Raw genomic sequence first — 22,732 nt, forward strand, 5'->3', positions numbered from 1 at the left:
CCAGGGCGACGAGCTTTTCTGCTCCGTGCAATGCACGCGTCTATTCTAGAACATTGCTACCCTCATCTCCTGCTCTCAGTCCTTCTTGCTTCTCCTCTATTGTTGCCCATAAACACTCTTCTTGTAACTACAACTGCAAATGGAAAAAGAGAAGAATTATGGGAATTTGTAAGGAAAACTCAGCAGTAAAAAGAGGAGCTAGCTAAGGAGATTAACAAGATAATGAATTGGGAGTCCACGCTGGTGTTTCGTTATACAAATGCTGAGTGGTTTCAATGAGCAATGCTCTGGTTACTGTGGATACCACATGAGGATAATTCCTAATTTGGGACGTCCCTGAAGAAGAGAGCCCTTGCCAGCATAAGCTGAACCACACATCCTTTCCTCAAAGCCACTTGCCCTCTAAGTCTCGTAGACTTTCTTCTGGGGCCAGTCCAAATGCGAAAGCTATTTTAGGTGATGTCAGGGTGACCTACTGGTTCATTTTCAGTTCATAGTCTATGAACTGTTCTGAAGGCAATGCCGCCAAGGATTCGTCTGGACCTCATCACACAAATTGCCCGTGTCCACTCCAGGCCAGAGCCCGTGCACTGAAGACTGTCTAGAATTCAGGTGGGGTGGGGGGAATGACCTGGGCCCCTTCGTCTCTGGCTTCCACTACAAGTTAGAAGGTTACCGGTTAGGTTATTGCCGTGTGTGTGTGTGTGTGTGTGTGTGTGTCCGTCCACAGTAGGCCCTTGACTCGTATTTGTCCGCTGGATTTTATAAAGTTATTAAAGTGTAGGAGAGCTATGTATCTTAAAGCAAAAACCATTTCCTGGAACAAACCAAGTGCAAAGGAAAGACCACATGAAACCCAGCGCAGCCACGCCCAAGCCCCGTCTCACACCCTAACCAGTCGCGGCCGCGGCGAGTCTAGTTACCCACGAGGAGTCAGCACTAACCATCTTTCCAATCATCATCACGTAGGGCCCCAGGTACTTGTTGACACCAAAGATGTCTAAGACCCGGATGTACCAGAAGATGATGTCCACACAATACATCACGCGGCCATAACCCATGTACGGCTGCTTCTGCAGGCGGAGGACCGCTCCCACCATGAATGTGGAGATGGCCACCAGGTCCGTGATGTTCCAGTACTCCTGCAGCCAGACTTTGACCTTCTGGCTGAGCTTGCCCGGCTCTGACATGAGGATCTGAAAACAAACGCCAAGGAACAGTGAACAGGGAGTGCTCACTCGGAACCCTGTTCTTAGAACCTCAGGCAGAGGACAGTGGGCCGTTCCAGGCCATCTGGCTCCCTTTCCTGCTGGGACCTCTAAACACCAGTCTTCTCAGGCAGAGAAAAATATCTAGAAAGGGAAATTCCACGGAATCCTCTGTATTCCTAGAGTCAGTGTTTCACAAGCTCTCAGCAAATTCCATCTACATTATGTCCTCTGGCTGTAATTAAAGCAGCTGCCTCTTGGTTTCGTCTCTAATTCTCTGGACATGTGCCTGTCAGCAAACGTTCCTGGAGGAAAACTCTGGAGCAGAGATGTACCCGTGTGGTCCCATGAAGGGAAATCCCCAGGGGAGATGGCCGACTCGGGCTGGGAGAGAGTCAAATTACTTTATTTCTGTTTATGTGCCGAAATTCCTTCGCAATTTAGGTATGAGAAGGCAGGGGACAGTTAAACTTGAGTTTCTCCTACTTGAGCTACTACCCTTCAAAAATCGCCACTGATTGAAAATCAACCCTTCTTCAGAGTAGAATTGAAAGTATTTAACAATCAGCACAGACAGGCACACACAGGGGGCCCCATGGACGTAGCTATGATGTGAAATGGGGGTGGGGGCGCTTGCTGTGCCAGGTGGCACGTCTTTAGTGTTGGAGACTCTGGGTAAGTCCCAGGGACCCCAAGGGTAGGATGAGGTGGTGGCTACTTACTGGCCAACACAGAAGGGACTTAACAGTTTAACAACCCTGCACCCTGGCCGACATCTCCCGTCTGTTCTGTAACTAGAGGGTCAGCTCCTGGCATCCAGAACAGGGTCTGAGCGCAGAGCGGGCACTTGGCAAGGTCATGTGGTACAGAGGTGGCGAGGCAGGCCACCTGGGCAGTCAGCTGTACCGTCTGCAGAGGTGAATGAAGCCCGACTAGAAAGGGAGAGGATTAGGAGGAGGAGGAGAGGCGGCATAAACGTCTGCATCTGGCCCTCTTGCTTTCTCAGACTCTCAGCAGGCAGACGGCATCTAACTCACTCTACCCGGAAGAAGTTGACAGTCATTTTTTTCAGTTCAGCGAAATGGTCAATAATACTTGCAAAACACTAGTGTTGGTTCTTTATCAGTTGGAGAAAGAATGTGCAGTCCTGCGGCGTGCATTTTCTGTTCTTTTCTTGCTTCTTGTAGAAAACTTGCTCTTCAGACGACTCTAGTGACTTAAAACTCGCAGATGGTATTAAAACGGAAAGTACCTGGCCCATCGTCCCTCTGCTGCCTGCAGAGGCTGCCCTGTCGGAGTTACATGTTAATTTTTAGTCCTCTGTGATTGGAGTCCTGTATGAGCCGTGTCTGCCCTTCTTCAACCCTTCGTTGAACATCTCGTTCCCTCTGTTCGCAGCAGACGCTCTAGTAGTGGCCTGCCCACATGCCATGATGCTTTCAGGAGGGTGTGCCCCCATCTGCTGCAGTGGGAGCCGCTTTTCCCCACGTGCCAGTAACTGGCTGATGTGGGAACAAATTCTCCCTTCTCTCAGGGTGCACAGCCGCCAGTGTCCCCGCCACTCAGAGTCCCCTGCAGGATGAGGTCAGGGACAGTTTCCACCAAAATCACAGCTTGCTCAGCCCCTCTGCGGCCTGGCCCCCTCGCTCCCTCCCAAATTCTCCTGGGAACCTTCTTTAATAACCAGCAGAGAATCCCCACCTTAGCACAGACAGTGTGGTTGGTTCAGAATCCAAAGTTACAGGGTAAAGGTCACCTCTGGTATCTCTCTGTTTCTAGTTTCAGCTCCCAGAAACTGAGCCAAAATCTGTACCCAGTTGTAGTAACTGGTTTCTCCCAGGTGCCTGGAAGCACTCAGTATCACTTTTATAGGCACCCAGACCCATTTTTATTATGAAACTTCATTTATTTTGCCTCGTGTTCTGGTTTGCAAGTTTGAATTCACTTGGACGCAGAAGGCATGTAAATCTCAAGCAAGGGAATGGGATAAACTTTCCCTCAAAAGGCAAGTCCCATGGCCCCCTGATCGGCATGACGTTTGCACTAGGAGGCGCTATGGGAGCTGGGCAGTGGGGCTGGGACAGATCCGGGGACCACTCGCCTCTCGTATTTTCTCTAACGCCAGGGTCACGATGTAGGAGATGACGATCCACTCCTGGAGACAGGGCCAGCGGTCCATGCGCACGAGGATGATGTAGTTGAACAGCAGCAGGTACGCCAAGTACGATATCTGGAAACGGGAGAGCCGTGAGCAGTGTTTACAGAGAGGCGACACGCGCTGGAAACAAGTTTTGGAACCCGAGTTTCAGGGTGATGCATCTGCTAAAACCAATTTTCTTTTGTCTTTTTTTTTTTTTTACTTTGTCTTTTTAAATTGTTTTTGTTTTTCAATTACAATTGACATTCAATATTATTTTCCGTTAGTTTCAGGTGTACAGCGTCGTGGTTAGACGTTTGTATAATGTACACAGTGCACGCCCCCCAGTTAGTTTTGTCCCCACCTGGCACCGTGCATAGTTAGTACCATGTTACGGACCATATTCCCTGTGCTGTACTGTTTTGTAACTGCCAATTTGTACTTCTTAATCCCTTCCCTTTTCTCACCCACCCTCCCAACCCCCTCCCATCTGGCGGCATTTTCATTTCCAGCTGGACTGACTCATCTACAGGAACCCTTCCAGCCACCTCAGTGCAGACAGAACCTCGAGGCAGGTTGAAGGCATTCTGTACTTTGAGCACGATGTGGGCGCTGACATTTCCTTTCCTAACTGACGGTGTAGCTGTTGCTCCTGCCCGCCTCTTGGGGAAACTGTGAAGCTTCCCCCAAATCATGACAAACAGGGAAACTTTTCATGGCCGACTGGTGTGTCTCTTCCATTCCTAGAAATGGGGAATGTTGCTCACTCCTCCCTGTCTCCCAAGTTTCCCTCTTGCGTCTTTCCACTACTGATGGGCGTGGGGGGTGAGAGGGGAGGACGACGAGTTAGTCGTCTGCCTGGCACACATGGCTGTCTGGAGCCCCCCGGTGGCATTAACAGGTCTGTGATATGGTGGGCCCACAGGGGTCCCCATCTATGTGGCCAAGATCAGGCAGGGTGTATGGGAGTGAGGTGTGCGATGGACGGAGGTCGTCTGAAGTGGGTTGTTGGAGGCGTGAAGCTGACGAATGTCTCGTTTCAGGGCCCCTCTCTGGCACAGGCCCCTTCTGCCGTCTTGGGGGTGGGTGAGTGCTAGCAGTGGTGTGTTTGTGAGGCAGCTGTCTTTTTTGTTGTTGTTGAACATTCCTCCTCCTGATTGTATGAGCTTGATAGGATACAGGTAAAATCCTTGTATCCACGATCTACTCTGCGAGAGGATTAGAGCCAGACTTCTCCAACTTGGGTTGCGTCAGAGTCCCCGGGAAGCTGTACCACGTTGCCCTCCCCCACACACACCCACAGGCGGCGGCTGGCCCCGCCCTCTGCAGCCACAGGGATGCTGAACCCTCCTGCACTGGCCTCCCTGGTCCTCAGCTGGTTCTGGCCAGAAACATGGGTGGGGTGGCTTTGGCCACATCACCTGTGGTGGCTATCAGAAGGTTGTGTGTCCCTGCCCGCCACTGGCCTGAGTCCTCTGAAGCCTCCCGGGTGCAGCCCCCCAGGCGCAGCCCCCCAGGTGCAGTTCCCCAGAGCTGTGCCTCCGCCCCCGGTGGGGACTGTCTGCAGCTGGGCCAGTTTCCCCCAGGGCCTTCCAATCTGCCTTGCTTCCTCTTTTCTGGCCCATCTGGGAAGTCCCAGCAGGTGTAAGGCTGCAATCCTGGGGCTGTCCAGACTGTGGCCAAAGGGGGCTGGAGGGTAGCGTGTGGCCTTGGTTTGCTCCCCTGTCCTAGAAGGTTGTGATCTGGATTCAACCACGCTCTTAGTAACTCCAGTTCATGACAAATGGCATCTGTGGGTTCAGTTTTTCAATCACTTGTCGTCTTCATTTAAGTAAAATTATATTTTCCTAAGTTTGTATTGCTAAAGGCATTTAAACAATTCTTCATCTTGAGCAAGTAGAATATGACTACTTTGCTTTATAGAATGGTGTATTGGGGACTAGGATGGCCACAGCCTGCATTGATATAATTACATAACAGCATATCTAGAGCCAGTTTTAGGTGAAGGTCTGAATTAGGTGGGACCGTTTTGTTTTCACAATTCATTTTAATTCAGTGAATTTTAAACACTTTTTAAAGGCCTTGACATTTTTCTTTCTTTTTTTGCTAAATTAAATTTATGGGGCTAACATTGGTTGATAACGTTATGTAAATTTCATAATGTAATAACATTATGTAAAGTTGGGTACCATTTTATAATACGACATCTGTATGGTCTATTGGATGCTCCCCACCTGAAGTTTAGTCTCCTCTGGCCTTGACCTTTTTCTCGATTCTAACATATCTAACTGTTCAAAACAGGCTGAGTGGCACACGCTGAGGGGGACGCCTTACTGTGTAAAACCAGAACTTGACAATGGGAGCGTTATAGAATGCACAGATCTTCGTCCCAATGGGGATGCTCCTTTGCTTTTTGTGCTCATTTTCCTCGTCCCCCTTCCTGGAGCCGTCATCTGCATTCGCGTCCTGGGAAACAGAGCACAGCACACGGGAAGGACGTTGCTCAGTGGGCACTTTGGAAAAGAATTACAAACATTTCCCCAAAGACTGAGCTTTCCAAATTCGTGGTGAGAGAAATCTCCACAGTTCTGAAAATGAGAGCAATTGCGACTTGGACGCTCAAAGGCATCACTGACCATGGTCTCCTCTTCTTTTTCTTTGCCGTCTTCATTTTCCTTGGATGTTTGATATGACAAGTCATCATATGTGCGAAATTCCAAAAGCAAGATGGTGGGGGGAAGAAGAATCCCCATTATAACCTATGGATGGTGAGGAAAAAAATGGATTTTTAAGCTGTGTCAGTTCCCAAACTTTTTCCAGTATAGGTAAAATTTTAAAATTATAACCTTCAACGAGACTCAGTAACCTAGCAGTCCTGGAATAAGTTTATCTCCGCTCAGTGTTCTGTGGCTTATTTGGTTTGGTGCATTGGCAGAATTGCAGGCAGTGAAACATCTAAGAACATTCACCCAATTTTTTTAGATGAACAGCAGGTAGTATTGTGTGGAATCCTGACTTAAAAAGCAGAGATCTTACCTTAAGTTTCAAAACAGGCAATTAAAATTCAATGTAATAATATAGTAAATTAAAGTATAATAGAGTAAATAAAATATAATAATATAAATTAAAATATAACAAAATTAAATTAAAATATAATAAAATTAATTTTATTTACTATATTATTATATTTAAGTTAAAATATGATAATATAGTAAATTATTATATTTAACTTAAAATATATTTAACTTAAAAAATTATTATATTTAACTTAAAATTATTATATTTAACTTAAAATATAGTAAATAAAAATAATTAACATATACAAATACTTCCTGTGAAGTAGGCCAAAAATATTTTATATAGAAATCACTTACACGTAAATGTGAATACGTGGACCAAGAGTTGGAAGACAAATGTGACTTGCCAAAGAAGGGGTGAATTGGGCTCGGTCTGGATGGCAAAAGACTACTCTGGCTCACAGATGGAAACCCTGGCATTTTTATCAGGGAGGTTGCCGAGCTCTGTAAGCCAGGCACGCTGGTTAGGTCAAGCTCTGGGTTCAGCCACCAGGATCCAGGTCTGGGACCCACACCTTCCTAATTCAGACCCCAGGCAAGTTACTTAATCTCAAATTTTCAGGTTCCCTATCTGCAAGACAAGGACTGTCACGGCATCTCCCCCACGGGGTTGTTTAGAGGAGTAAATGAAATACTTCACAGGCCATGCTGAGCCCAGCCAGGCGGAGTGAGAGCTCACGGGTATCACCTGTCCCTGGGTCGTCCTTGCCAGCCTGACAGCGCATCCATCCCACGTACCTTCAGGCCAGGGTTCTTCCTCATCCGCAGCCTTCCCATCCACATGTCGGTCAGCAGCATCTGGCTGCACGTGTGGGCGATAAAGTCCCGGTGTTTGGCGGCCACGGCCAGTTTGAGGCAGGTCGAGTTGCTCCAGTTTTTCAGCTCATAGGTGAGCAGTTTCATGGCGATCTGCTCGTCGTGCTTATAGGATTGGTCTAACAACTCCACAGCCAGCTGCCCAAAGTCTCTGCAGGGAAAGAAATGGAATTGGGGATGAAGCCACAGTGGCCACATGCTCTTTGTTAGAGACACGTGTCCACAGGGACATCATGGAGCCGGGGAAATCCGGGATTCCCAGTTCTCCGCAAGCAGGAAGTTCGTGGGGAGAAAGGCGAGGCCTCGGCCTGTCCCAAGGGGAGAAAGGCTGGGGCTCCATGCTCAGTTCTGGGGAGGGCTGACTGCTCTTGCTACAAATGGAGCTTTAGATTGACCCGATTCGCCCCTCAGGCCCCATGGACACAGAGATGAGAAGGCAACGTCCCTTCCCTCATGTGTTCAAAGCGCAGGAATGCAGACAGAAAGGAAAGCAAAGCCCCTTGTGACTGGAAGTCAGAAGAGTAGCTGCTCTCTGTGGAGGGGACAGGTAGACACTGAAAGGGGACACAGGAGGGCTAACAGGGACAGGTGAGGCCCTGTTTCACGGTCTGGGTGCTGGTCATACTGGTGTGTTCCATTGGAACCACAACATAAGAATAGAAACCCACCAGCACAAACCTTGGGAACCAGCCCCGGGGCAAGAAACCTGACCTAGAAGTGATGAATTGCTGGAGACTCAGTGAGGACAGGCTGAGAGTTAAAAACTGCAGGGGGCCAGTCTTAGGGGCTGAGCCACCGAGTTCTCAGGGGAGAGGAGAAGGTGCCATTTTGAAATACACCCCAATCCTCTTAACAAGGTCTGCCTCCAAAGGAGACCGTTTTCACCAGAGCCTAACCTACTGGGGTTTTATCAGAGCCTCCTGGGCCTGGGGGAAATGAAATACTCAGCTCCAGCCCACTCTAGCCGTCCTGTCCCACCTAAGGGGGAGAAAACTGAGACGCCTGTGAAGGTAATTGTACCCCCGAGGGTTTCCTTATGGACATGTGTTTCACTGTCTTTGCATGAAGATTGCGTTTCAGTAGTTCGCACAAGAAGGCAGCAAGCAGAGACAGCGGCGTCCAGAAACACCTCAGAGAGACAGAAGAGAACATACCGACATGATGGACAAAGCGATTTAGGAACAGGCTTTAAATGGACTTGCGCTGCAGTGAGAAATACATTTGCCATCCCTCCCCGCAAAGGGACACACGCTCAGGGCAAGAGGCTCCTGGTCCTCCAGTCCCCTCTAGACACCGACTTTGAGTTGTTGTCCAGGTCCTGGGAGATGTCGTCCACCAGCTCGCTCTCAGAGGACTCGTGCGCCATGGCCTTGTAGAGCTTGCAGGCCACCAGGGCCTTGGCCATATTCTCCTCGCCGCGCTGCCAGAGGAACACTGCCATTTTCTGGCGCTTCATCAGCACGGCCCACACCATCAGCTCGTGGAAGGGGTACTGGAAGCGGCTCACAGCAGGGTCGTCCACGTCGATGGCGACCTCTTCCTCCTTCTTCTTCTTCTTCTTTTTCTTCCCTTTGGCCGGAGGGTCGTCGTCCTGAGGGTAGAAAAGCACCTGTTCCACGGTCCTGCCATCAAGGTGCAATGAAGGGTTTCAGGATGAGTAGAGAAAAGGAAAACCTTTCTGTCAGAGGGAATAAAGAGACCTCGTACGTACGTCTGTGGTTTCCACTCAGTATACTAATTCTTTGGAAAAGATGCACGTTATAAGTAAACCCTCTACAGCTAAATGAACTGAAATGCAAACTACTGTTTGAAGAACTTGTACCCCTGGGGGTTTTTTCTTCCCAGAAGCCTTTAAAACCCGAGGAGATACTGCAAAACTAAAACAACAACAAAAACACACGTAAATACAAATGGCACCAGGTGAGAGAGAAAGCCCACAGGCTATTTCCTCAGGGACGTCTTCTAATATCAATTCTCGTTTGCCAGACATGGTTAAACCAGAGACTAACAGGAAGCACGTAAAACGGGATAGAGAAAAATGTCTTGGTTTTCCCTGCCAATGTTTTTAAGGAAGCAGACGTTTCATTCTGAATGAGCTTTGTCCTTTCATGCCTGTGCTACAAATGGAAGGTCAACATTTCCCATTTCCTAAAGGGATTACAAGGGATGGTCTGAAATTGGAGCAAGATCTGAAAGAAAGGCGGGTACGACTGGGAGAATCGGGGGTGAAACACGGGAGCGGCATGGAAACATGTGGGCTTAGACCATTCCAGGCTAAGCCTTCCGTACGCGACGGAATAGTAAAAGCAATATTTGTTCTTTGGCTCCCCCATCAATTATCTACTTTTAGTCTTATTATGAGAGGCTGTGAATTTCTTCCACTTCCTCAGATGAGGACATTGTGGCTAAGAGACTGGATAAGTTGCCCACATTGACACAGCTGGCGTGGCTGGAGCGTGGAGGATCGGGCTCCCCAATTCCTACCACATGTTGTTTAGGACGGACCCAATTTTAGAATCCCCTAACGAGTTGTTATAACACTCCTACTAAAACTATGATATCTTGCCTCCCATTTAAATCTTTTTGTTCTAATTTTCTAATTTGTCGCAGTAAAACTACACTTAAGGTAATTTTAGGGAAGGTTCTTCTACGTAGGTTAAAAATTAACATCCAAATTTAAAAGTAAACATAGTTTTATTTTCAAGAACATATCAAATCAAATAAAAACCCACTAAGCGCTAATGAAATGTTGTGAAACAGAAGCCCTTTTAAGCCTACCTTTGAATAGTATAGAATGTTATTAAAATATTAATTGTATGCAAATTCTCTTAAAAATAACTTTGATAGCTAGAGAGAGAATATAAAAATGGTTAATTTTTCTAAAATGCAAAGAACTGTCACAAATCAACAAGAACAAGAGAAACAACCCCAAAAACCAACAGGAGATACAAACTGGAGTATGAAGAGAGACTGACATATCCACAATCATAGTAAGACTCCCCACACACACTTCACTTAGAAATAAACTTGAGAAAAATTAGTAAGTAGAGAAACAAACTGAATAACGTAATTACCAAGTTTGATCTGACTGATAAGTGTAAGAATCCTACCCAGCAAACTGAGAATGCACATTTGTTTCCAACACAAGTGAATCATTAACAAAAATCAGCCAGGCACGAAACCCCAGTTCCTTTGAGATTTTCTGTCTCAGTGAATTCCAGAAATCATGTTAATCCACATTCAAGAATAAAATTACCTAGGAATCAACGCAGTAGAATGTTGACAACAATAAAAGTCTGTACCTGGAAAATTTTAAATATGCTTGTAAATAACTCTTGGATTAAAGGAGAAGTTATAAATATTTGGAAATGAACAGCAATGAAGGTTCTACTTACCGAAACCTGTGGGATACCGTGAAAACAATGCTCAGAGAAAAAAAAATTATACCTTTAATGCACTTATTGGAATACAGGGAAGATTGAAAATGAGTGAACCTCACTTTCAAATTGGATCAATAAAAATACAGTAACTCTATACAAAGTATATGGAAGGAAGGAATAAAAATTAAAGCAGGTGTTAATAAAATAGAAAACAGAAGACAATTGCTTGAAAAGAGAAAAATACCAATCAAATACGTGGGCAAGTATGGTTAAGAAAAAGAGAGATCACATAAATTTTTAAAAATTGGAACAAGAAATGGCATACAACTAAAGAAAGATATTGAGGAAATTGAAAAATTAGAATATTATGTAAAAATTTACACCAATGAACCTGAAGGCCTAGATGAAATAAATTATTTTCTAGCAAAGTGTAAATGACCAAAGTTGATTCTAAAAAATAGAATGCCTGAATTGACTCATAAAAGTTATTGTAAAAGTAGTGAAAGATAGCTCCGCCAAACAGCACTGGCACTAAGCTTTTTTAAAGGTGAGTTCTACCAACCCTCCACCCACACACAAACCCTACATGACATAAAGAATTTGAGAGAATGGAAAACTATGGAAAGCTACATATCATAACCCTTATAGGACCACAGCTCCAGCAATCATGGTACCACCACACCAAAGGTCTGTCGTAATTGTGTATTTTATACATACATACATATATATATATATACACACACATACACATATATATATGTATATATATATGATGAAAGGTTGGATAATTAAGGTTGCGAACTTTCCACTGTGTTAAGTGCACGGTGGAAAGTTCACGATTTAATTGTCCGACCTTTCGTATGTATATACATATATGATATATACACAGCACATCTTTTTTTATCTAGTCGTCTGTAGGTGGACATGTAGGTTGCTTCCATATCTTGGCTATTACTAGTGATGCTGCAGTGAAAAGAGGGGTACGTGTATCTTTTCAAATTAGTGCCAAGAGTAGGATTGCTGGATTGTGTGGCAGCTCTATTTTACATGTTTTCATTCTTCTTTAGCGTCTATTGAAAAATGACCACGTCAGACTGTTTTTCTTCTTTGACTTACTGCTGTGAGGCAACATATTAAAGACTCACTAACATTAAATTATATTCACATTCTTAGAAGACTTTAATTACTTGTTTATGCCTTTAAAAATATTCCATCGAATTTCTTTTGGTGTCCCTTAACGATTTTTATGTATTCAAGTGGTATTCTCTGGGTTTTTTGCTTTAATCTTTTTTTGTCTGCTTTTGAAACCATGGTTTTGCTAATTCTATAAAATGAATTGCCTAGCATCTAACGTTTTTTTAAATGTCTGTGGTCCTTTAATGTAATTTGACTGAATCATCTAAGCAAATTTTGGTGTGTAGTGTAGTGGACTTATTCATGGAGAACAAACTCATTCAATTTATGTTAAACACACACCAAATGAAGAGGGCGACATATATTTGACCGAGATACCACAAAACTATTGAAATCAGAATTTACTTACTTCCACTCCCAGAAGCTTAAGAGCTTTCGGCTGCATAAGGGAAGGGGAGAAAACGATCAATTGAGCCAGCTAAGTAATGTCAGTGTTACATTAGTGGTACATAGGAAGCACAATGACACGTTAACAGTGAAGGACAATATCCAAAGAAAGGAACTGCTTTAACGTGGAAACTCTGCTTCTGTCAGCCCCAGTCAGTTGAGAAAAACGTGCAGACACTTGACCCTTATTCCAGGCAGAGCCAGAGACGTTCACACACGGAAATGCAGACACAGAGCCCCGGGGTCTAAGGGAGGGGTGAGGGGGGGCTTCCTGGGATTGCTGACATTTGAGTCGGGCTTGCGCTAAGCGAGGGGTTTAGATCCGGAAAGTCCTGGCCGACACCCTCGCACAGTGTGGTGTCGGCAGAGGCATGTGGTCTCCCGTGACAGGTGGGCTGACCGTCAGGCTGCCAGATGGCCCTGGATGCCTCAGGCGGCAGGGAGCGCTGGCTTCTCTGAGCAGGGAGCTACCTTCCTGTCCCTGGCTTTGAAAGGTCAGGGTGGCCAAAGCAGGAGGGTGGAGTGCATCGGGCAGAGACGAGGGAGCCCAGGAGGAAGGGGAAAGGCTGGAGGGCAGGCACAAGGGCCGGGCCGAGCGTCCCGACTTGCTAAGGACAACCGAGGGGCCTGGGATGAAGCCCGGGCGTCTGTAGGGACAGAGACGCCCACACCTGAGTCGTTCCAGGTGCGCGTGGGGCTGGGGGATGAGCTCGGCTTTGCACAGGCTGAGCTACTGGAGAGGACAGCGGGAACCACATGCGACCCCAGGAGGCACAGAACAGCGCGGTGACGGAGCTCTACCCTCTTGGGTCCGAACAGGTTGTTGTAGAGGGTGCGGAAGCTCTTCCGGGTGTAGTGGCAGCGGTAGGCCCCGCCCATGAGGTACTCCAGCACCAGCCCGATGTCTATGAGGCTGATGTGGTAGTCGGGTGGCATGTTGCCCTGGAAGACAAGCAGCTGTGTGTCGGGCCGCGCCGGGGCGTCTGTCACCACCCTCAGGCGTGGGTGCCGCTGTGTGAAGTTATACTCAGTGTATTCGCAAATGACTGAGGGACATGAGGGCTGAAGCCACAGTTCAGAAAATCCCCGTGAGGACAGAAAGGCAGGAGGCTGTCCGGTAGAGGGCAAAAACGTGCAGCCACGTAAAGGAGATAATCATGCAGCTGTGTGAGCCTTCCCTGGTGACAGACGGGTTTTGTCGAGAAGTTGCTGTGACAGCTGCTTGCAGGGGAGCAGCCCGCTCCAGGGGCTGGAGTCCAGATTTCATGCAAGAGGAAGAAGTGACCAGGGTCGCAGGAAGGTGGACACCGTGGGGCCCGTGGGAAGACAGAGTACCCCGGCGCTGGGCTTTCCCAGTGACAGCTCTGCACGGTGCCCTGTGACTTTCAGGGGGACCCACCCCCCAGATTTCAGACAGAACCCAAACACCCACACTATCTGGGGAGGTTAGGAGACAAGGAGGGGGTAGAGTTCTGCAATGAAATAGAAGGGGTGTGTTGAGGCAGAGTCCGCCAGGGGGCTGCTGAGGGAGGCTGCCGGCGCACTGGGAGTCGGTGGGTCACCAGTCGCGTCCCTGGGCAGCCGCCTCATCCATGCGGCACAGCCGAGCCTTCCGTTACTAGGGGTTTTTTGCTATAGGCCATTTATGGCTTGGTGAATTTCGTATGGCTGAAATGATGGTGAAAACCTGGGGTCCACTGCATGCAGGTTACTCCACTCCCCTTGTTTTGGTTTCATAAAACATCTTTTACTTCAAAATAAGCCTGTCCACATGGATGTATGGGTCACACAGGAATAAACCTAAGTTAAGGCACGGGATATGATTGACAGAAAGTTGGTGCTGGAGGGTGCTTTGCGACTGTTTCACAAGCAGTAATTATTACCACAACAGTTCTCTACTGAGGCTGCATCCGGGAGATGAGAGCCCCTTTGGGTCAGGAGACCATTTTGCACAGGGACGTGCATGATGGACTTGGAGCTTCGTTTTGGAGGAGATGGTTGTTGGGGTGCACAGCAGCCTGGGAGAGAGGGAGGCACCAAAGGAGGGCGCGGTGGGGACAGGTGGGGTGAGCGACGCCCGGTAGTACATTGGGACTGGCCAGATTTACTAAATCTTTCCTCAGGCATCACAGGTTTGTTCAGACCCTGTGGTGGCTGGGATTCCGTACGCAGAAATAAGGGGGTACAGTCCTGCTACTCAGGAGCTGGTGTTTTGGGGGACAGGAGCAATGCTATAGACAGCCCCTGAAGCGGCAGAAGGTTTGCCCCCCCAAGTCTGCCTGGGTGGGTGGGTCGGAGGGCAAGAGCTTTTGAACGTTGGCACTTCCTCACTAAGAAATCTGGGAAATCAGTCATTATGGGGGGAGCTGATTCTGTTCTGATCCAGTGAGTGTCTCCTCTTGTTAGAACTAGATACTTGCATGACATCTGACCAGACTCGCTCATCTGAGTTATTTTCTCTTGCTGAGAATATGAATACACACCGCACACTTTGCATGCCAGGGGCTGCATTCTCACGAAATGAATCACTCGCATTAACCCAATCCAGTCTCTAGCCTGTGGCGACATGACTCAAGAAATGCCATGACGTTCCGTGAGCGGACCTGCTGGTGCTTCCGGAAAGAGGCAGAGTGGCAGCTCTTCACGCAGATCCAGAGTACAAGGCCGCCCTGACAGATGGCAGCTCGCTCAGGTCAGCAGCAAGCCCCCCCGACCCCCCTGGCTGGTGCCCTGACCTTGGTAATGAGCCGACCTATTGTGGGTCATTCGGCACCAGCCTCTCACGTGTGGGCGTGAACATTAAACTTTAAAAAGATGATTATTACTATTTGATTTTAGTTTTAAGTAAACTCTTTATGGAGAGAGGAATTCATTACTTCTTATGCCTCCAATAAAGTGACCACACATTTTAGAAATTTTGAAAGTGCTCTGAAAAATGTCTTATTAAGTACAAATTGCTAGTTATGAAAACAGTCACAGGGATGTAAAATACAGCATAGGGAATATAGTCAATACTATTGTAATAACTATGTATGGTGTCAGGTGGGAGGACTGGACTTATGGGGGGTGATCACTTCCTAAGTTATGTAAGTGTTTAACTGCTGTGCTGTACACCTGAAACTAATATAATATTGTGTGTCAACTGCAATTGAAAAACAAATTTTAAAAAATGTCTTGTTGAAAGATGCCAATACGTAAGGGTTATGAAGTAGCAGACTGACCTTTTTTACGTCTCTCACCAGCAAATGAAGTGTGTTTGGTGGACCCAGTCTCTGAAAGAGAAGCATTCAGCCATATGAAATATGTTTTTCTCTTTAACGCTGAGCAAAATCCTACCCTACTCTATAGAATTAATGAATCGTGAGATGGTAACTCACTTGTCAGCCTGTCTCTTTTATGAGACAGGACTGGTTCGTGGTTAAGAAGTAGCCAACACATTCAAAAGTGTTAAATATATTCCATTGAACTGTTTAAAAGAACATCTTATGATGTGCAACATTGTGCTAAAAAGTCACCAAGTTTTAGCAAATAGCTGCAGAGGGGATTTGTGCTATTTAAAATTTTAGAATGGGGAAAGGAAATGTAAGTTCTCAGAATTCATATTGTCACAATATAAGCCAAGAGGATTTCATTCAAGTTGTTTGTTTGTTTCTCTCTCTCTCTCTCTCTCTCTGGCTACCTTCCTTCCTTTTTCCCTTCCTTCCTTCCTTCCTTTAAATTAAATGTATTGGGGTGACAATAGTTAGTAAAATTAAGTAAGTTTCAAGTGTACAATTCTGTAATCTGTCATCTGTATATCACATTGTGTGCTCACCACCCAGAGTCAGTTCTCCTTCCATCACCATATATTTGACCCCATTTACCCTCATCTACCACCCCCTCCCCCCTTACCCTTTGGTCACCACTGAACTGTTGTCTGTGTCTATGAGTTTTTGTTTCTTTTTTTGTCAAATGCTTCCTTTCTAATACAGTGGAGCTCCTTACTGTGAAAACTTGATTCTACACTTTTCACTAAAGCCACATAAAAATGGGGGTCCCCAGGAACAAAGGCCTGCTCACCCTGGTAACTTTCCACTCTGCTCATGAAAGCCTGGCTGACTTAGGAAGCTAGATTCTCTCTGTACAGACTAGTGCTCAGGTACCATACCTGAGTTAATACAACGGAAGAGAGCGTCTGCTAGGCATGGCAGGAGCTAGTAAAGATGTGACCACAGGCTGTGGCCCCAGCAGGTAGGAATCGCTGCCTGCTGTTACATGGTGGCCCTCCCAGCTGACACCGTGCTTCAGTGATTCTGTGCTCACCTGGGTACTGTCATGCATGAGACACACCAGAGATACGTGTACCCAGATGGCCGGCTCCCCCGGCCGCCCTTCCCCCACTCCCCCCCAGAACACTCACTGTGTTGTAAAGCTCTTCCAGCCTCGGGATGGTAAGAAAGTGTTGCATATTTACTCCATTTTCAATCAGGAGCTTCACAAAGTCAACTCGATCAAAGACTAAGGCGTCCAGCATGGCTTGTTCCAGAGCATTCACCTGTGGGAGGCAGGAGCGGGAGCCCAGGATGGCCTTGCAGGGGGACCCTAGGCCCCAGGTCCCAGAGCTTTCTGACCACGATTCTCTCTGCAACTCATCCTCAGCAACACACAGCCCCTCTCCTTCCTTCTCCCTCCCCTTTCTTCTCGGTTTGGCCCCTATGTGTCAAACCAAGGAGCAAAGTTTGATAAAGGGAGAAAAAGAAATGATTTTCTCCTTTTTCAAACACATTGAAGAGGATTCAGAATTACAGCCAAACTGGCATCACTCTCTCCAGTTTCCGGTTTTGTTTTCAATTAAAATAGTTTATTAGCTTTTCTTTTCATATAAACACATAAGTTAATAGTTTTCTTTTCAAAATGAAACTGCGATCGATACTTGAATCTCCCAAGCTCCCAACTCCATAAACAATCTTTTTTGAGGTGATAGATTTTAACATTTTATTTACCATTATTTATCATTTACGCCTCTGTTCTTTAAATGCAATGGACCAGCAGCCCTCAGTATAATGAGAAGACTTGCTAGAGATAGTTTGTTTCCTGGACTGAGAATAACCTTTGTGGCAGCCGGCTGGGACTGAGCGGGCATGCAGCGTGCCACCAGGGTGAGTGATGCCAGTTACATGTGCCCACAGAGGCCCAACACCCTGTCCTGTCTGTGTCCTGACAGTGGCAAGGCCGGGACCCACCATGTGATATGTGGTTCCCACATCCCAGCCCACCTGTCACATCCACTCCCCCGTCACAGGCTCCACCTTTTACTCCATAATAATTGGTGAGTTTCCCGTATTTTTGTGCATCGAGCATACGTGTCTGCCAGGCAGAGAGTCAGTGTGGAGTAAAATGACCGGGGTTCCTCTCTGCGCGGCTCCATGCCCCCAAAGCAGGAATGTTTGGTGTTTATGACAACCTCACTGCTGCATCACAGCAAAGGTGACCTTGCTGGTGGAAATACCAGCACCATCCTACCAATGTTTTCTCGTGGCCTCCTGGGACTCAGAGCCCAGGGTGGGGCTGAAGCCAAAGCACCCAGAACTGCCCCTTCCCCTGAAGGAAGAGGGTGACAGGCTCCGTGACGTCGCTGATCCCAAGAAATGGAAGACAGGCTCTCCACATACCCAGTTCAGCAGCTCGAGCTTCCGGGGGTCAGTTTCTTCCTCCACCTCCTCTTTCACTTTCCCTTTCTTCTTGCCTTTTCCTTTCCCCCGGCCCCCTTTGGTGGTGCCTGTGGGTGGCTTCTTCTCCTTCTCGGTGACCTTGCTATGCTCCGGTGGGACCAGGCTTCCCAGGGGCTGCATCCACAGCAAGCAGAGTGAGGGAAAGATATTACCGCTGCACTGACCCTCACCTCTGCATACACACATGTGCACACACACGTGCACACATGCACACATGTGCACGTTCGTGCGCACACTCGTCACAGGCCTGCTGTCTGCTGGGGAAGCCCTGATATCATGGACCACTGCTGCTCACTCCCTGACGAGTAAGTGTATTTGTGTCCTTAAAGAGGCTGACATTTTGGTGGATGTGTGTTTGCCCAAAGGCGGTGGTGCTGAGAACTTAAGTTCAAAGGTGACGGTTGCTTATGTAGATGGGAGAAAATGATTGTGAAGGGGTCAGAGGCAACGTGTACAACTGCAGACGCCTATTTGGACAGACACATGAACTGAGCTTCTGACTCGCACAGAATGTCTCGTGGGTGTTGCTGAGACGCACACAATGTGGGAACAAGCTGGACGAGTGACTGACTGAATCACGTAAATTAAGAAGATCATGCAGTACCTTAAATATTTTAATTTCCTTTTTAGTCTCCCAGTTTTTCCACTCTCGGTAAAGGAATGCAGAGCAAAATGAATTGCTGCGTGAATGGTGACGAGGCCGAATGCTGGGGCAGACAATCTGAAAGGTTCCAGAACGGACTGCCAGGAAGGGCTGGGTCAGGCTCGGGGACCTTCGACTTGGGAAGCAGGAAACCCGCTCTTGTTTATCTGGTTTTTTCTTTGTCGAGGGGACGGCTTTCTGAGTCACCCACACACATCAGCATCCTCTCACATATGACACACGTGACACACAGATGCCACAGGTACATACCACACATGTACACTACAGTACATGCACACACACATTACACATTCCCCCCACACATGCTACCCACAGACACGGACCCACAATACACTGAACCGCACACATACACAGCAGGCCCCCCACACCCCACCCCTACACAGAGTTCTCTAGGCCTCCGGGGGTCACAGAACATAGTCTGAAAAATCAATACTCACACCAATCATTATATTTAATGTTAATGGGCTATTTTCTTTCTTTAAAAGGGTAAAATCCCACTTTCACCAGCAACGCTAAAATATGCAGTGGTTATTTCTTCCAGGGCACTGGTTTGAATCTGTGGTGAGTGCTCCCGGCTCTTGCTTTCTCCTGGTTCTTTGACATTAAATAGCAGCATGCCCTAACAGCCCTAGCGGGCCACACGTTGGCTCAGCAGAAGCCCCAGATAATTTCCTGAGAGCTCAGGGCAGGGGAGAACACACTAACACATCACCGTACGAAGTCAGGAGAAAGGCTATGAATTGAGAAAACACTCAGTTTCACCGGCCAGTGGGGCCCCGAGACAAAGATCTGGCTCCGTGCGATGTCCACACGGTTCCAAGCCAGCGCCAGGCTCAGCTGGTCTGGAGCGGATGCGTTTGTTCCTGGAACGGCAAGAAACCAGGCGTTTGTCACTCCATGCCTGGACCACCCTGCAAGGTCCCGCAGGGGCCGGGAGGTGAGCGCGGGCTTCCTAGGCTGGCTCAGTGAGGTTCTAGAACTTAGCGCCACTGCCTTCATCTGGCTTCTGAGTGATCACTCAGGCCCCAAAGCCAAGGACTCCATATTCTCAAAGGACTGCAGGGGAGGAGGTGGAGGCAACCTCTTTCCATACCGACTCCATACCATGGAGAGACCTCTTTCCATGGTCTCTGGGAGGGACAAAGGAGGGACCCAGTGACTCTGGGACCCTCACATGCAAGAGGGCCAGAGCCCTGGGACTGTCCAGACGTCGGCCTGGCCAGGCCAATGGGTGCTGCCACTCCAAACCGAAGGTGTGCAGAGCCCAAGAGGACCAGCCCCCCCTGCAGGGAGACCAGCCCAGGCAGGCAGCCAGCCCGCTGGTGACACCCTCTCCTGTCTCTGCTTCCCTGTCATCATTCTAATACGGCCAATAAACAGGCAGGAAGTGTGTGTCCCCGAGCACCTCCAGGAATGGCCGGGTCTCAGCCCGTCATTAGGAGTGGGACAGGAAGAGCAGAGCACTGCAGGATGCAGCAATCCAAAAAGAAAGTGCCCTTAGTGAACTGGTTACAAATGGAAACTGGTTCTGACTCCAGCCCATCACGGTCCCTGGGCAACCACAGAAAGCGCCCCTCCCAAGAAACCCTCGTCATTCTACCGTCATTCTACCGTGGCTTTGTGCTGAGATGACTCCAGGCAGCCTGGCTGGCCCAGGGTTCTAGCGCCACCGGGCACAGTGGGGGCAGGAGAAGAGGGAGGATTGCCTGGGCACGAGCAGAGCCCCAGCCCAGACCAGCCCTGGAAGCACGGCGGTCGCCAGTTCCCAAGAGCTCACCTTTTAGCAGCGCAGTTAAAATCGCCATCTCTATGTCTTGCTGTCCCTCAGAACCCATTCTAAACACGGTGACCTGAAAACAGGTTAATCGTGAAAAGACCGAATAAAGCAGAGTTGAAAACAAGAGGGCGACTTGGGGTGTCTTCTTAAAAAGGACCACAGAGACTGAAGTGAAATGCAGTGGTGCTGAGAGCAAACCCATTCTGCACCCGGTGCTTCTGATTTCTGGAGGTGGTGGCTTTGCTCATCCTCACTTGTACCCTCGCCTGAATTCTTGTATTATGATTTACCCCGTCTGCTCGTTCAGGATCTACCCTCCAATATCTAAGTTGCTCCGGAAGATGACAGAATCCTTTCTACTCAGATTCCACATCCAGGCATACCTCATTTTATTGTGCTTCGTTTTATTGTGTTTTGCAGGTATTGTTTTTACAAACCGAAGGCAAGACCCTTCGCCAGCAAGATTATAGCTCACTGAAGGCTCAGACGCTGGTTAGCATATTTCAGCAATGAAATATTTTTAATTGAGGTACGTATATTGTTTTTTTAGACGCATTGCTATTGCACCCGTAATAGAATACACTATAATGTAAATAGAACTTTTATATGCACTGGGAAACCAAAAAAATTCGTGTGACTCGCTTTGTTGCATTACTCGCTTTGTTGCAGTGGTCTGAAGCCGAACCCATGGTATCTCTGAGGTCTGCCTGTACTGTATTCAGAAAGTGAAGTGATAAAATGTGTAAGTACACCTAAAAGGATGGTATATCTATGTCACTCCTCAGAGCTTTAAATGTCATGAATACCAGGAACCTGAGAATGGTGCAATGTGGCATGATGTCACCTGACACCTCCTAAGGCCTGAAAGCACCTGGGTCCCTCCTTGGCGTGCGCCCAGGGCGCTTCCACCATGCAGACATACCCGTCCCTTCGGCGTGGATTGTAAACTGCCCCTTGGGAAAAGCGGAACTAAAACACGAACAGCTCCATCACACACACACGGGCAGAATTAGAAAGGAAACACGAGTCTCTCTGTGGACCTGGGTTTGGAAATAAGCACAGGACACTTACGAGTTCTTTCTTCTTCATGCACTCCATTATGATCGCAAACAGCTGATGCGACTGTGTCTTGCTGTAATTAAATGTTTTCTGAATGGTGACCAGAAGCTGGTCCCTGAGGGATTCATTTATTACCCTGTTCAAAGGAAACGCAAAAGAGAAGAAAGTGGCACCTGTTAAGATTGCACACGTGAGTCAATCAGACTTCTCTATGTCTGCCTGGTATCTCTGCCTGGAAGGAAGCTTCTCCACTGGAGTGGATCCCAGGATGGGGAAACAAAAGGGACCAACAGTAAAAAATTGAAAAACTGGGCTCACACGTGTCCTACTTTCCCGGCCTGTTGAAAACCTTATAAGGGAAACTGAAGTTGAAAGAGAGTGTGTTCCCCCAGGGAAAGAATTCCGTAAGAAGCGGCATGCTCTGGACAGCTCCCTCACGTCCTGACCTTGGGAAAGGGGAGACGAGCTCTCTCTCATACGTCTTCCTGAGTCGACCTCTTTGGAATATGGCTGAACGTTCATGGAAGGTTTTCTTCTCAGCCTCACGAGAAGGCAGGTAAGACCCCACCCGTGCCACACGTCCGAGAGCCTACCCTCCTTCTTCACAGTACTTGTGTGCAAAAGACAGGATGTCTGAGGCGCGTCCGCTGCCGTCGCAGACCACCACGGGGACGGGCGGGTCCTCCCGGAGATACTCCAGGACGATGGAGAAGACGTTAGGGCCCCCTTCCACCACGAGGCCCACGACAGGCACGCCCTGCCCCAGTCCTGCAACACACAACACGTTCGCGTCAGACCCGCGTCACAGCACTGCCTGCTCCCTCGTGCCCGTTGCTGGAGTTAAAACCTTTACGACTGGACAGATGGTGCATGTGGTGTGAGCGTCCCCCAAGAAGCCTGGAGGAATCCAGGCGTGTGATGGTTGCTTTCATTGTTTTATTTAAACCCCATACTCTGGCCTTATTGGAAAAACCAGAGCCTCAGTGTCATGAACTCTTCAAATCACATGTGCTTAAGCTCCAGGTAGAACTCACCTGGAATACAGGCTACTTCAGGGTGAGATGTGAGAAACGGTGGAATATCCTCTATGCAAACAAAAAAAAATACCTGCCTTGCTGCTCTGCCCCGGGGTCTGATATTCCCACCCTGGATGACCATCCCCTAAAGTGTGACACAGTGAAACGGGGCTGGTTCAGCAACAAGAGAGCTGCTCAGGTAATAGCCACGTGACACTGGGCCACCCACCAGGCTGCCTTGAGCTCTAGAGAACCACCTGTCAAAGGTAAATCATCACCTTGCCTCCTTTATCTCCTAAGGGAGCA

The 22,732-nt window shown here is 47.9% G+C and overlaps 1 protein-coding gene across 1 annotated transcript in view; it reads right to left on the minus strand.

Moving 5' to 3' along the window:
* TRPM1 (transient receptor potential cation channel subfamily M member 1) overlaps positions 1 to 22,732 on the minus strand; it is a 48,807-nt gene that overhangs the window by 16,063 nt on the left and 10,012 nt on the right. Inside the window, exons 6-20 of the mRNA XM_033100092.1 lie at positions 22,004 to 22,178; positions 21,423 to 21,546; positions 20,352 to 20,424; positions 19,337 to 19,437; positions 17,851 to 18,024; positions 16,599 to 16,733; positions 15,421 to 15,471; positions 13,001 to 13,141; positions 12,162 to 12,191; positions 8,537 to 8,829; positions 7,161 to 7,389; positions 5,982 to 6,104; positions 5,680 to 5,811; positions 3,310 to 3,438; positions 945 to 1,196 (exon numbers count right to left, since the gene is read on the minus strand). Of these exons, the coding sequence (XP_032955983.1) occupies positions 945 to 1,196; positions 3,310 to 3,438; positions 5,680 to 5,811; positions 5,982 to 6,104; positions 7,161 to 7,389; positions 8,537 to 8,829; positions 12,162 to 12,191; positions 13,001 to 13,141; positions 15,421 to 15,471; positions 16,599 to 16,733; positions 17,851 to 18,024; positions 19,337 to 19,437; positions 20,352 to 20,424; positions 21,423 to 21,546; positions 22,004 to 22,178 (2,162 nt within the window). The remainder of the gene's footprint in view (positions 1 to 944; positions 1,197 to 3,309; positions 3,439 to 5,679; positions 5,812 to 5,981; positions 6,105 to 7,160; positions 7,390 to 8,536; positions 8,830 to 12,161; positions 12,192 to 13,000; positions 13,142 to 15,420; positions 15,472 to 16,598; positions 16,734 to 17,850; positions 18,025 to 19,336; positions 19,438 to 20,351; positions 20,425 to 21,422; positions 21,547 to 22,003; positions 22,179 to 22,732) is intronic.

Source organism: Rhinolophus ferrumequinum, chromosome 28 (genome assembly GCF_004115265.2).
Source record: "Rhinolophus ferrumequinum isolate MPI-CBG mRhiFer1 chromosome 28, mRhiFer1_v1.p, whole genome shotgun sequence".
Classification (NCBI taxonomy): Eukaryota; Metazoa; Chordata; class Mammalia; order Chiroptera; family Rhinolophidae; genus Rhinolophus; species Rhinolophus ferrumequinum.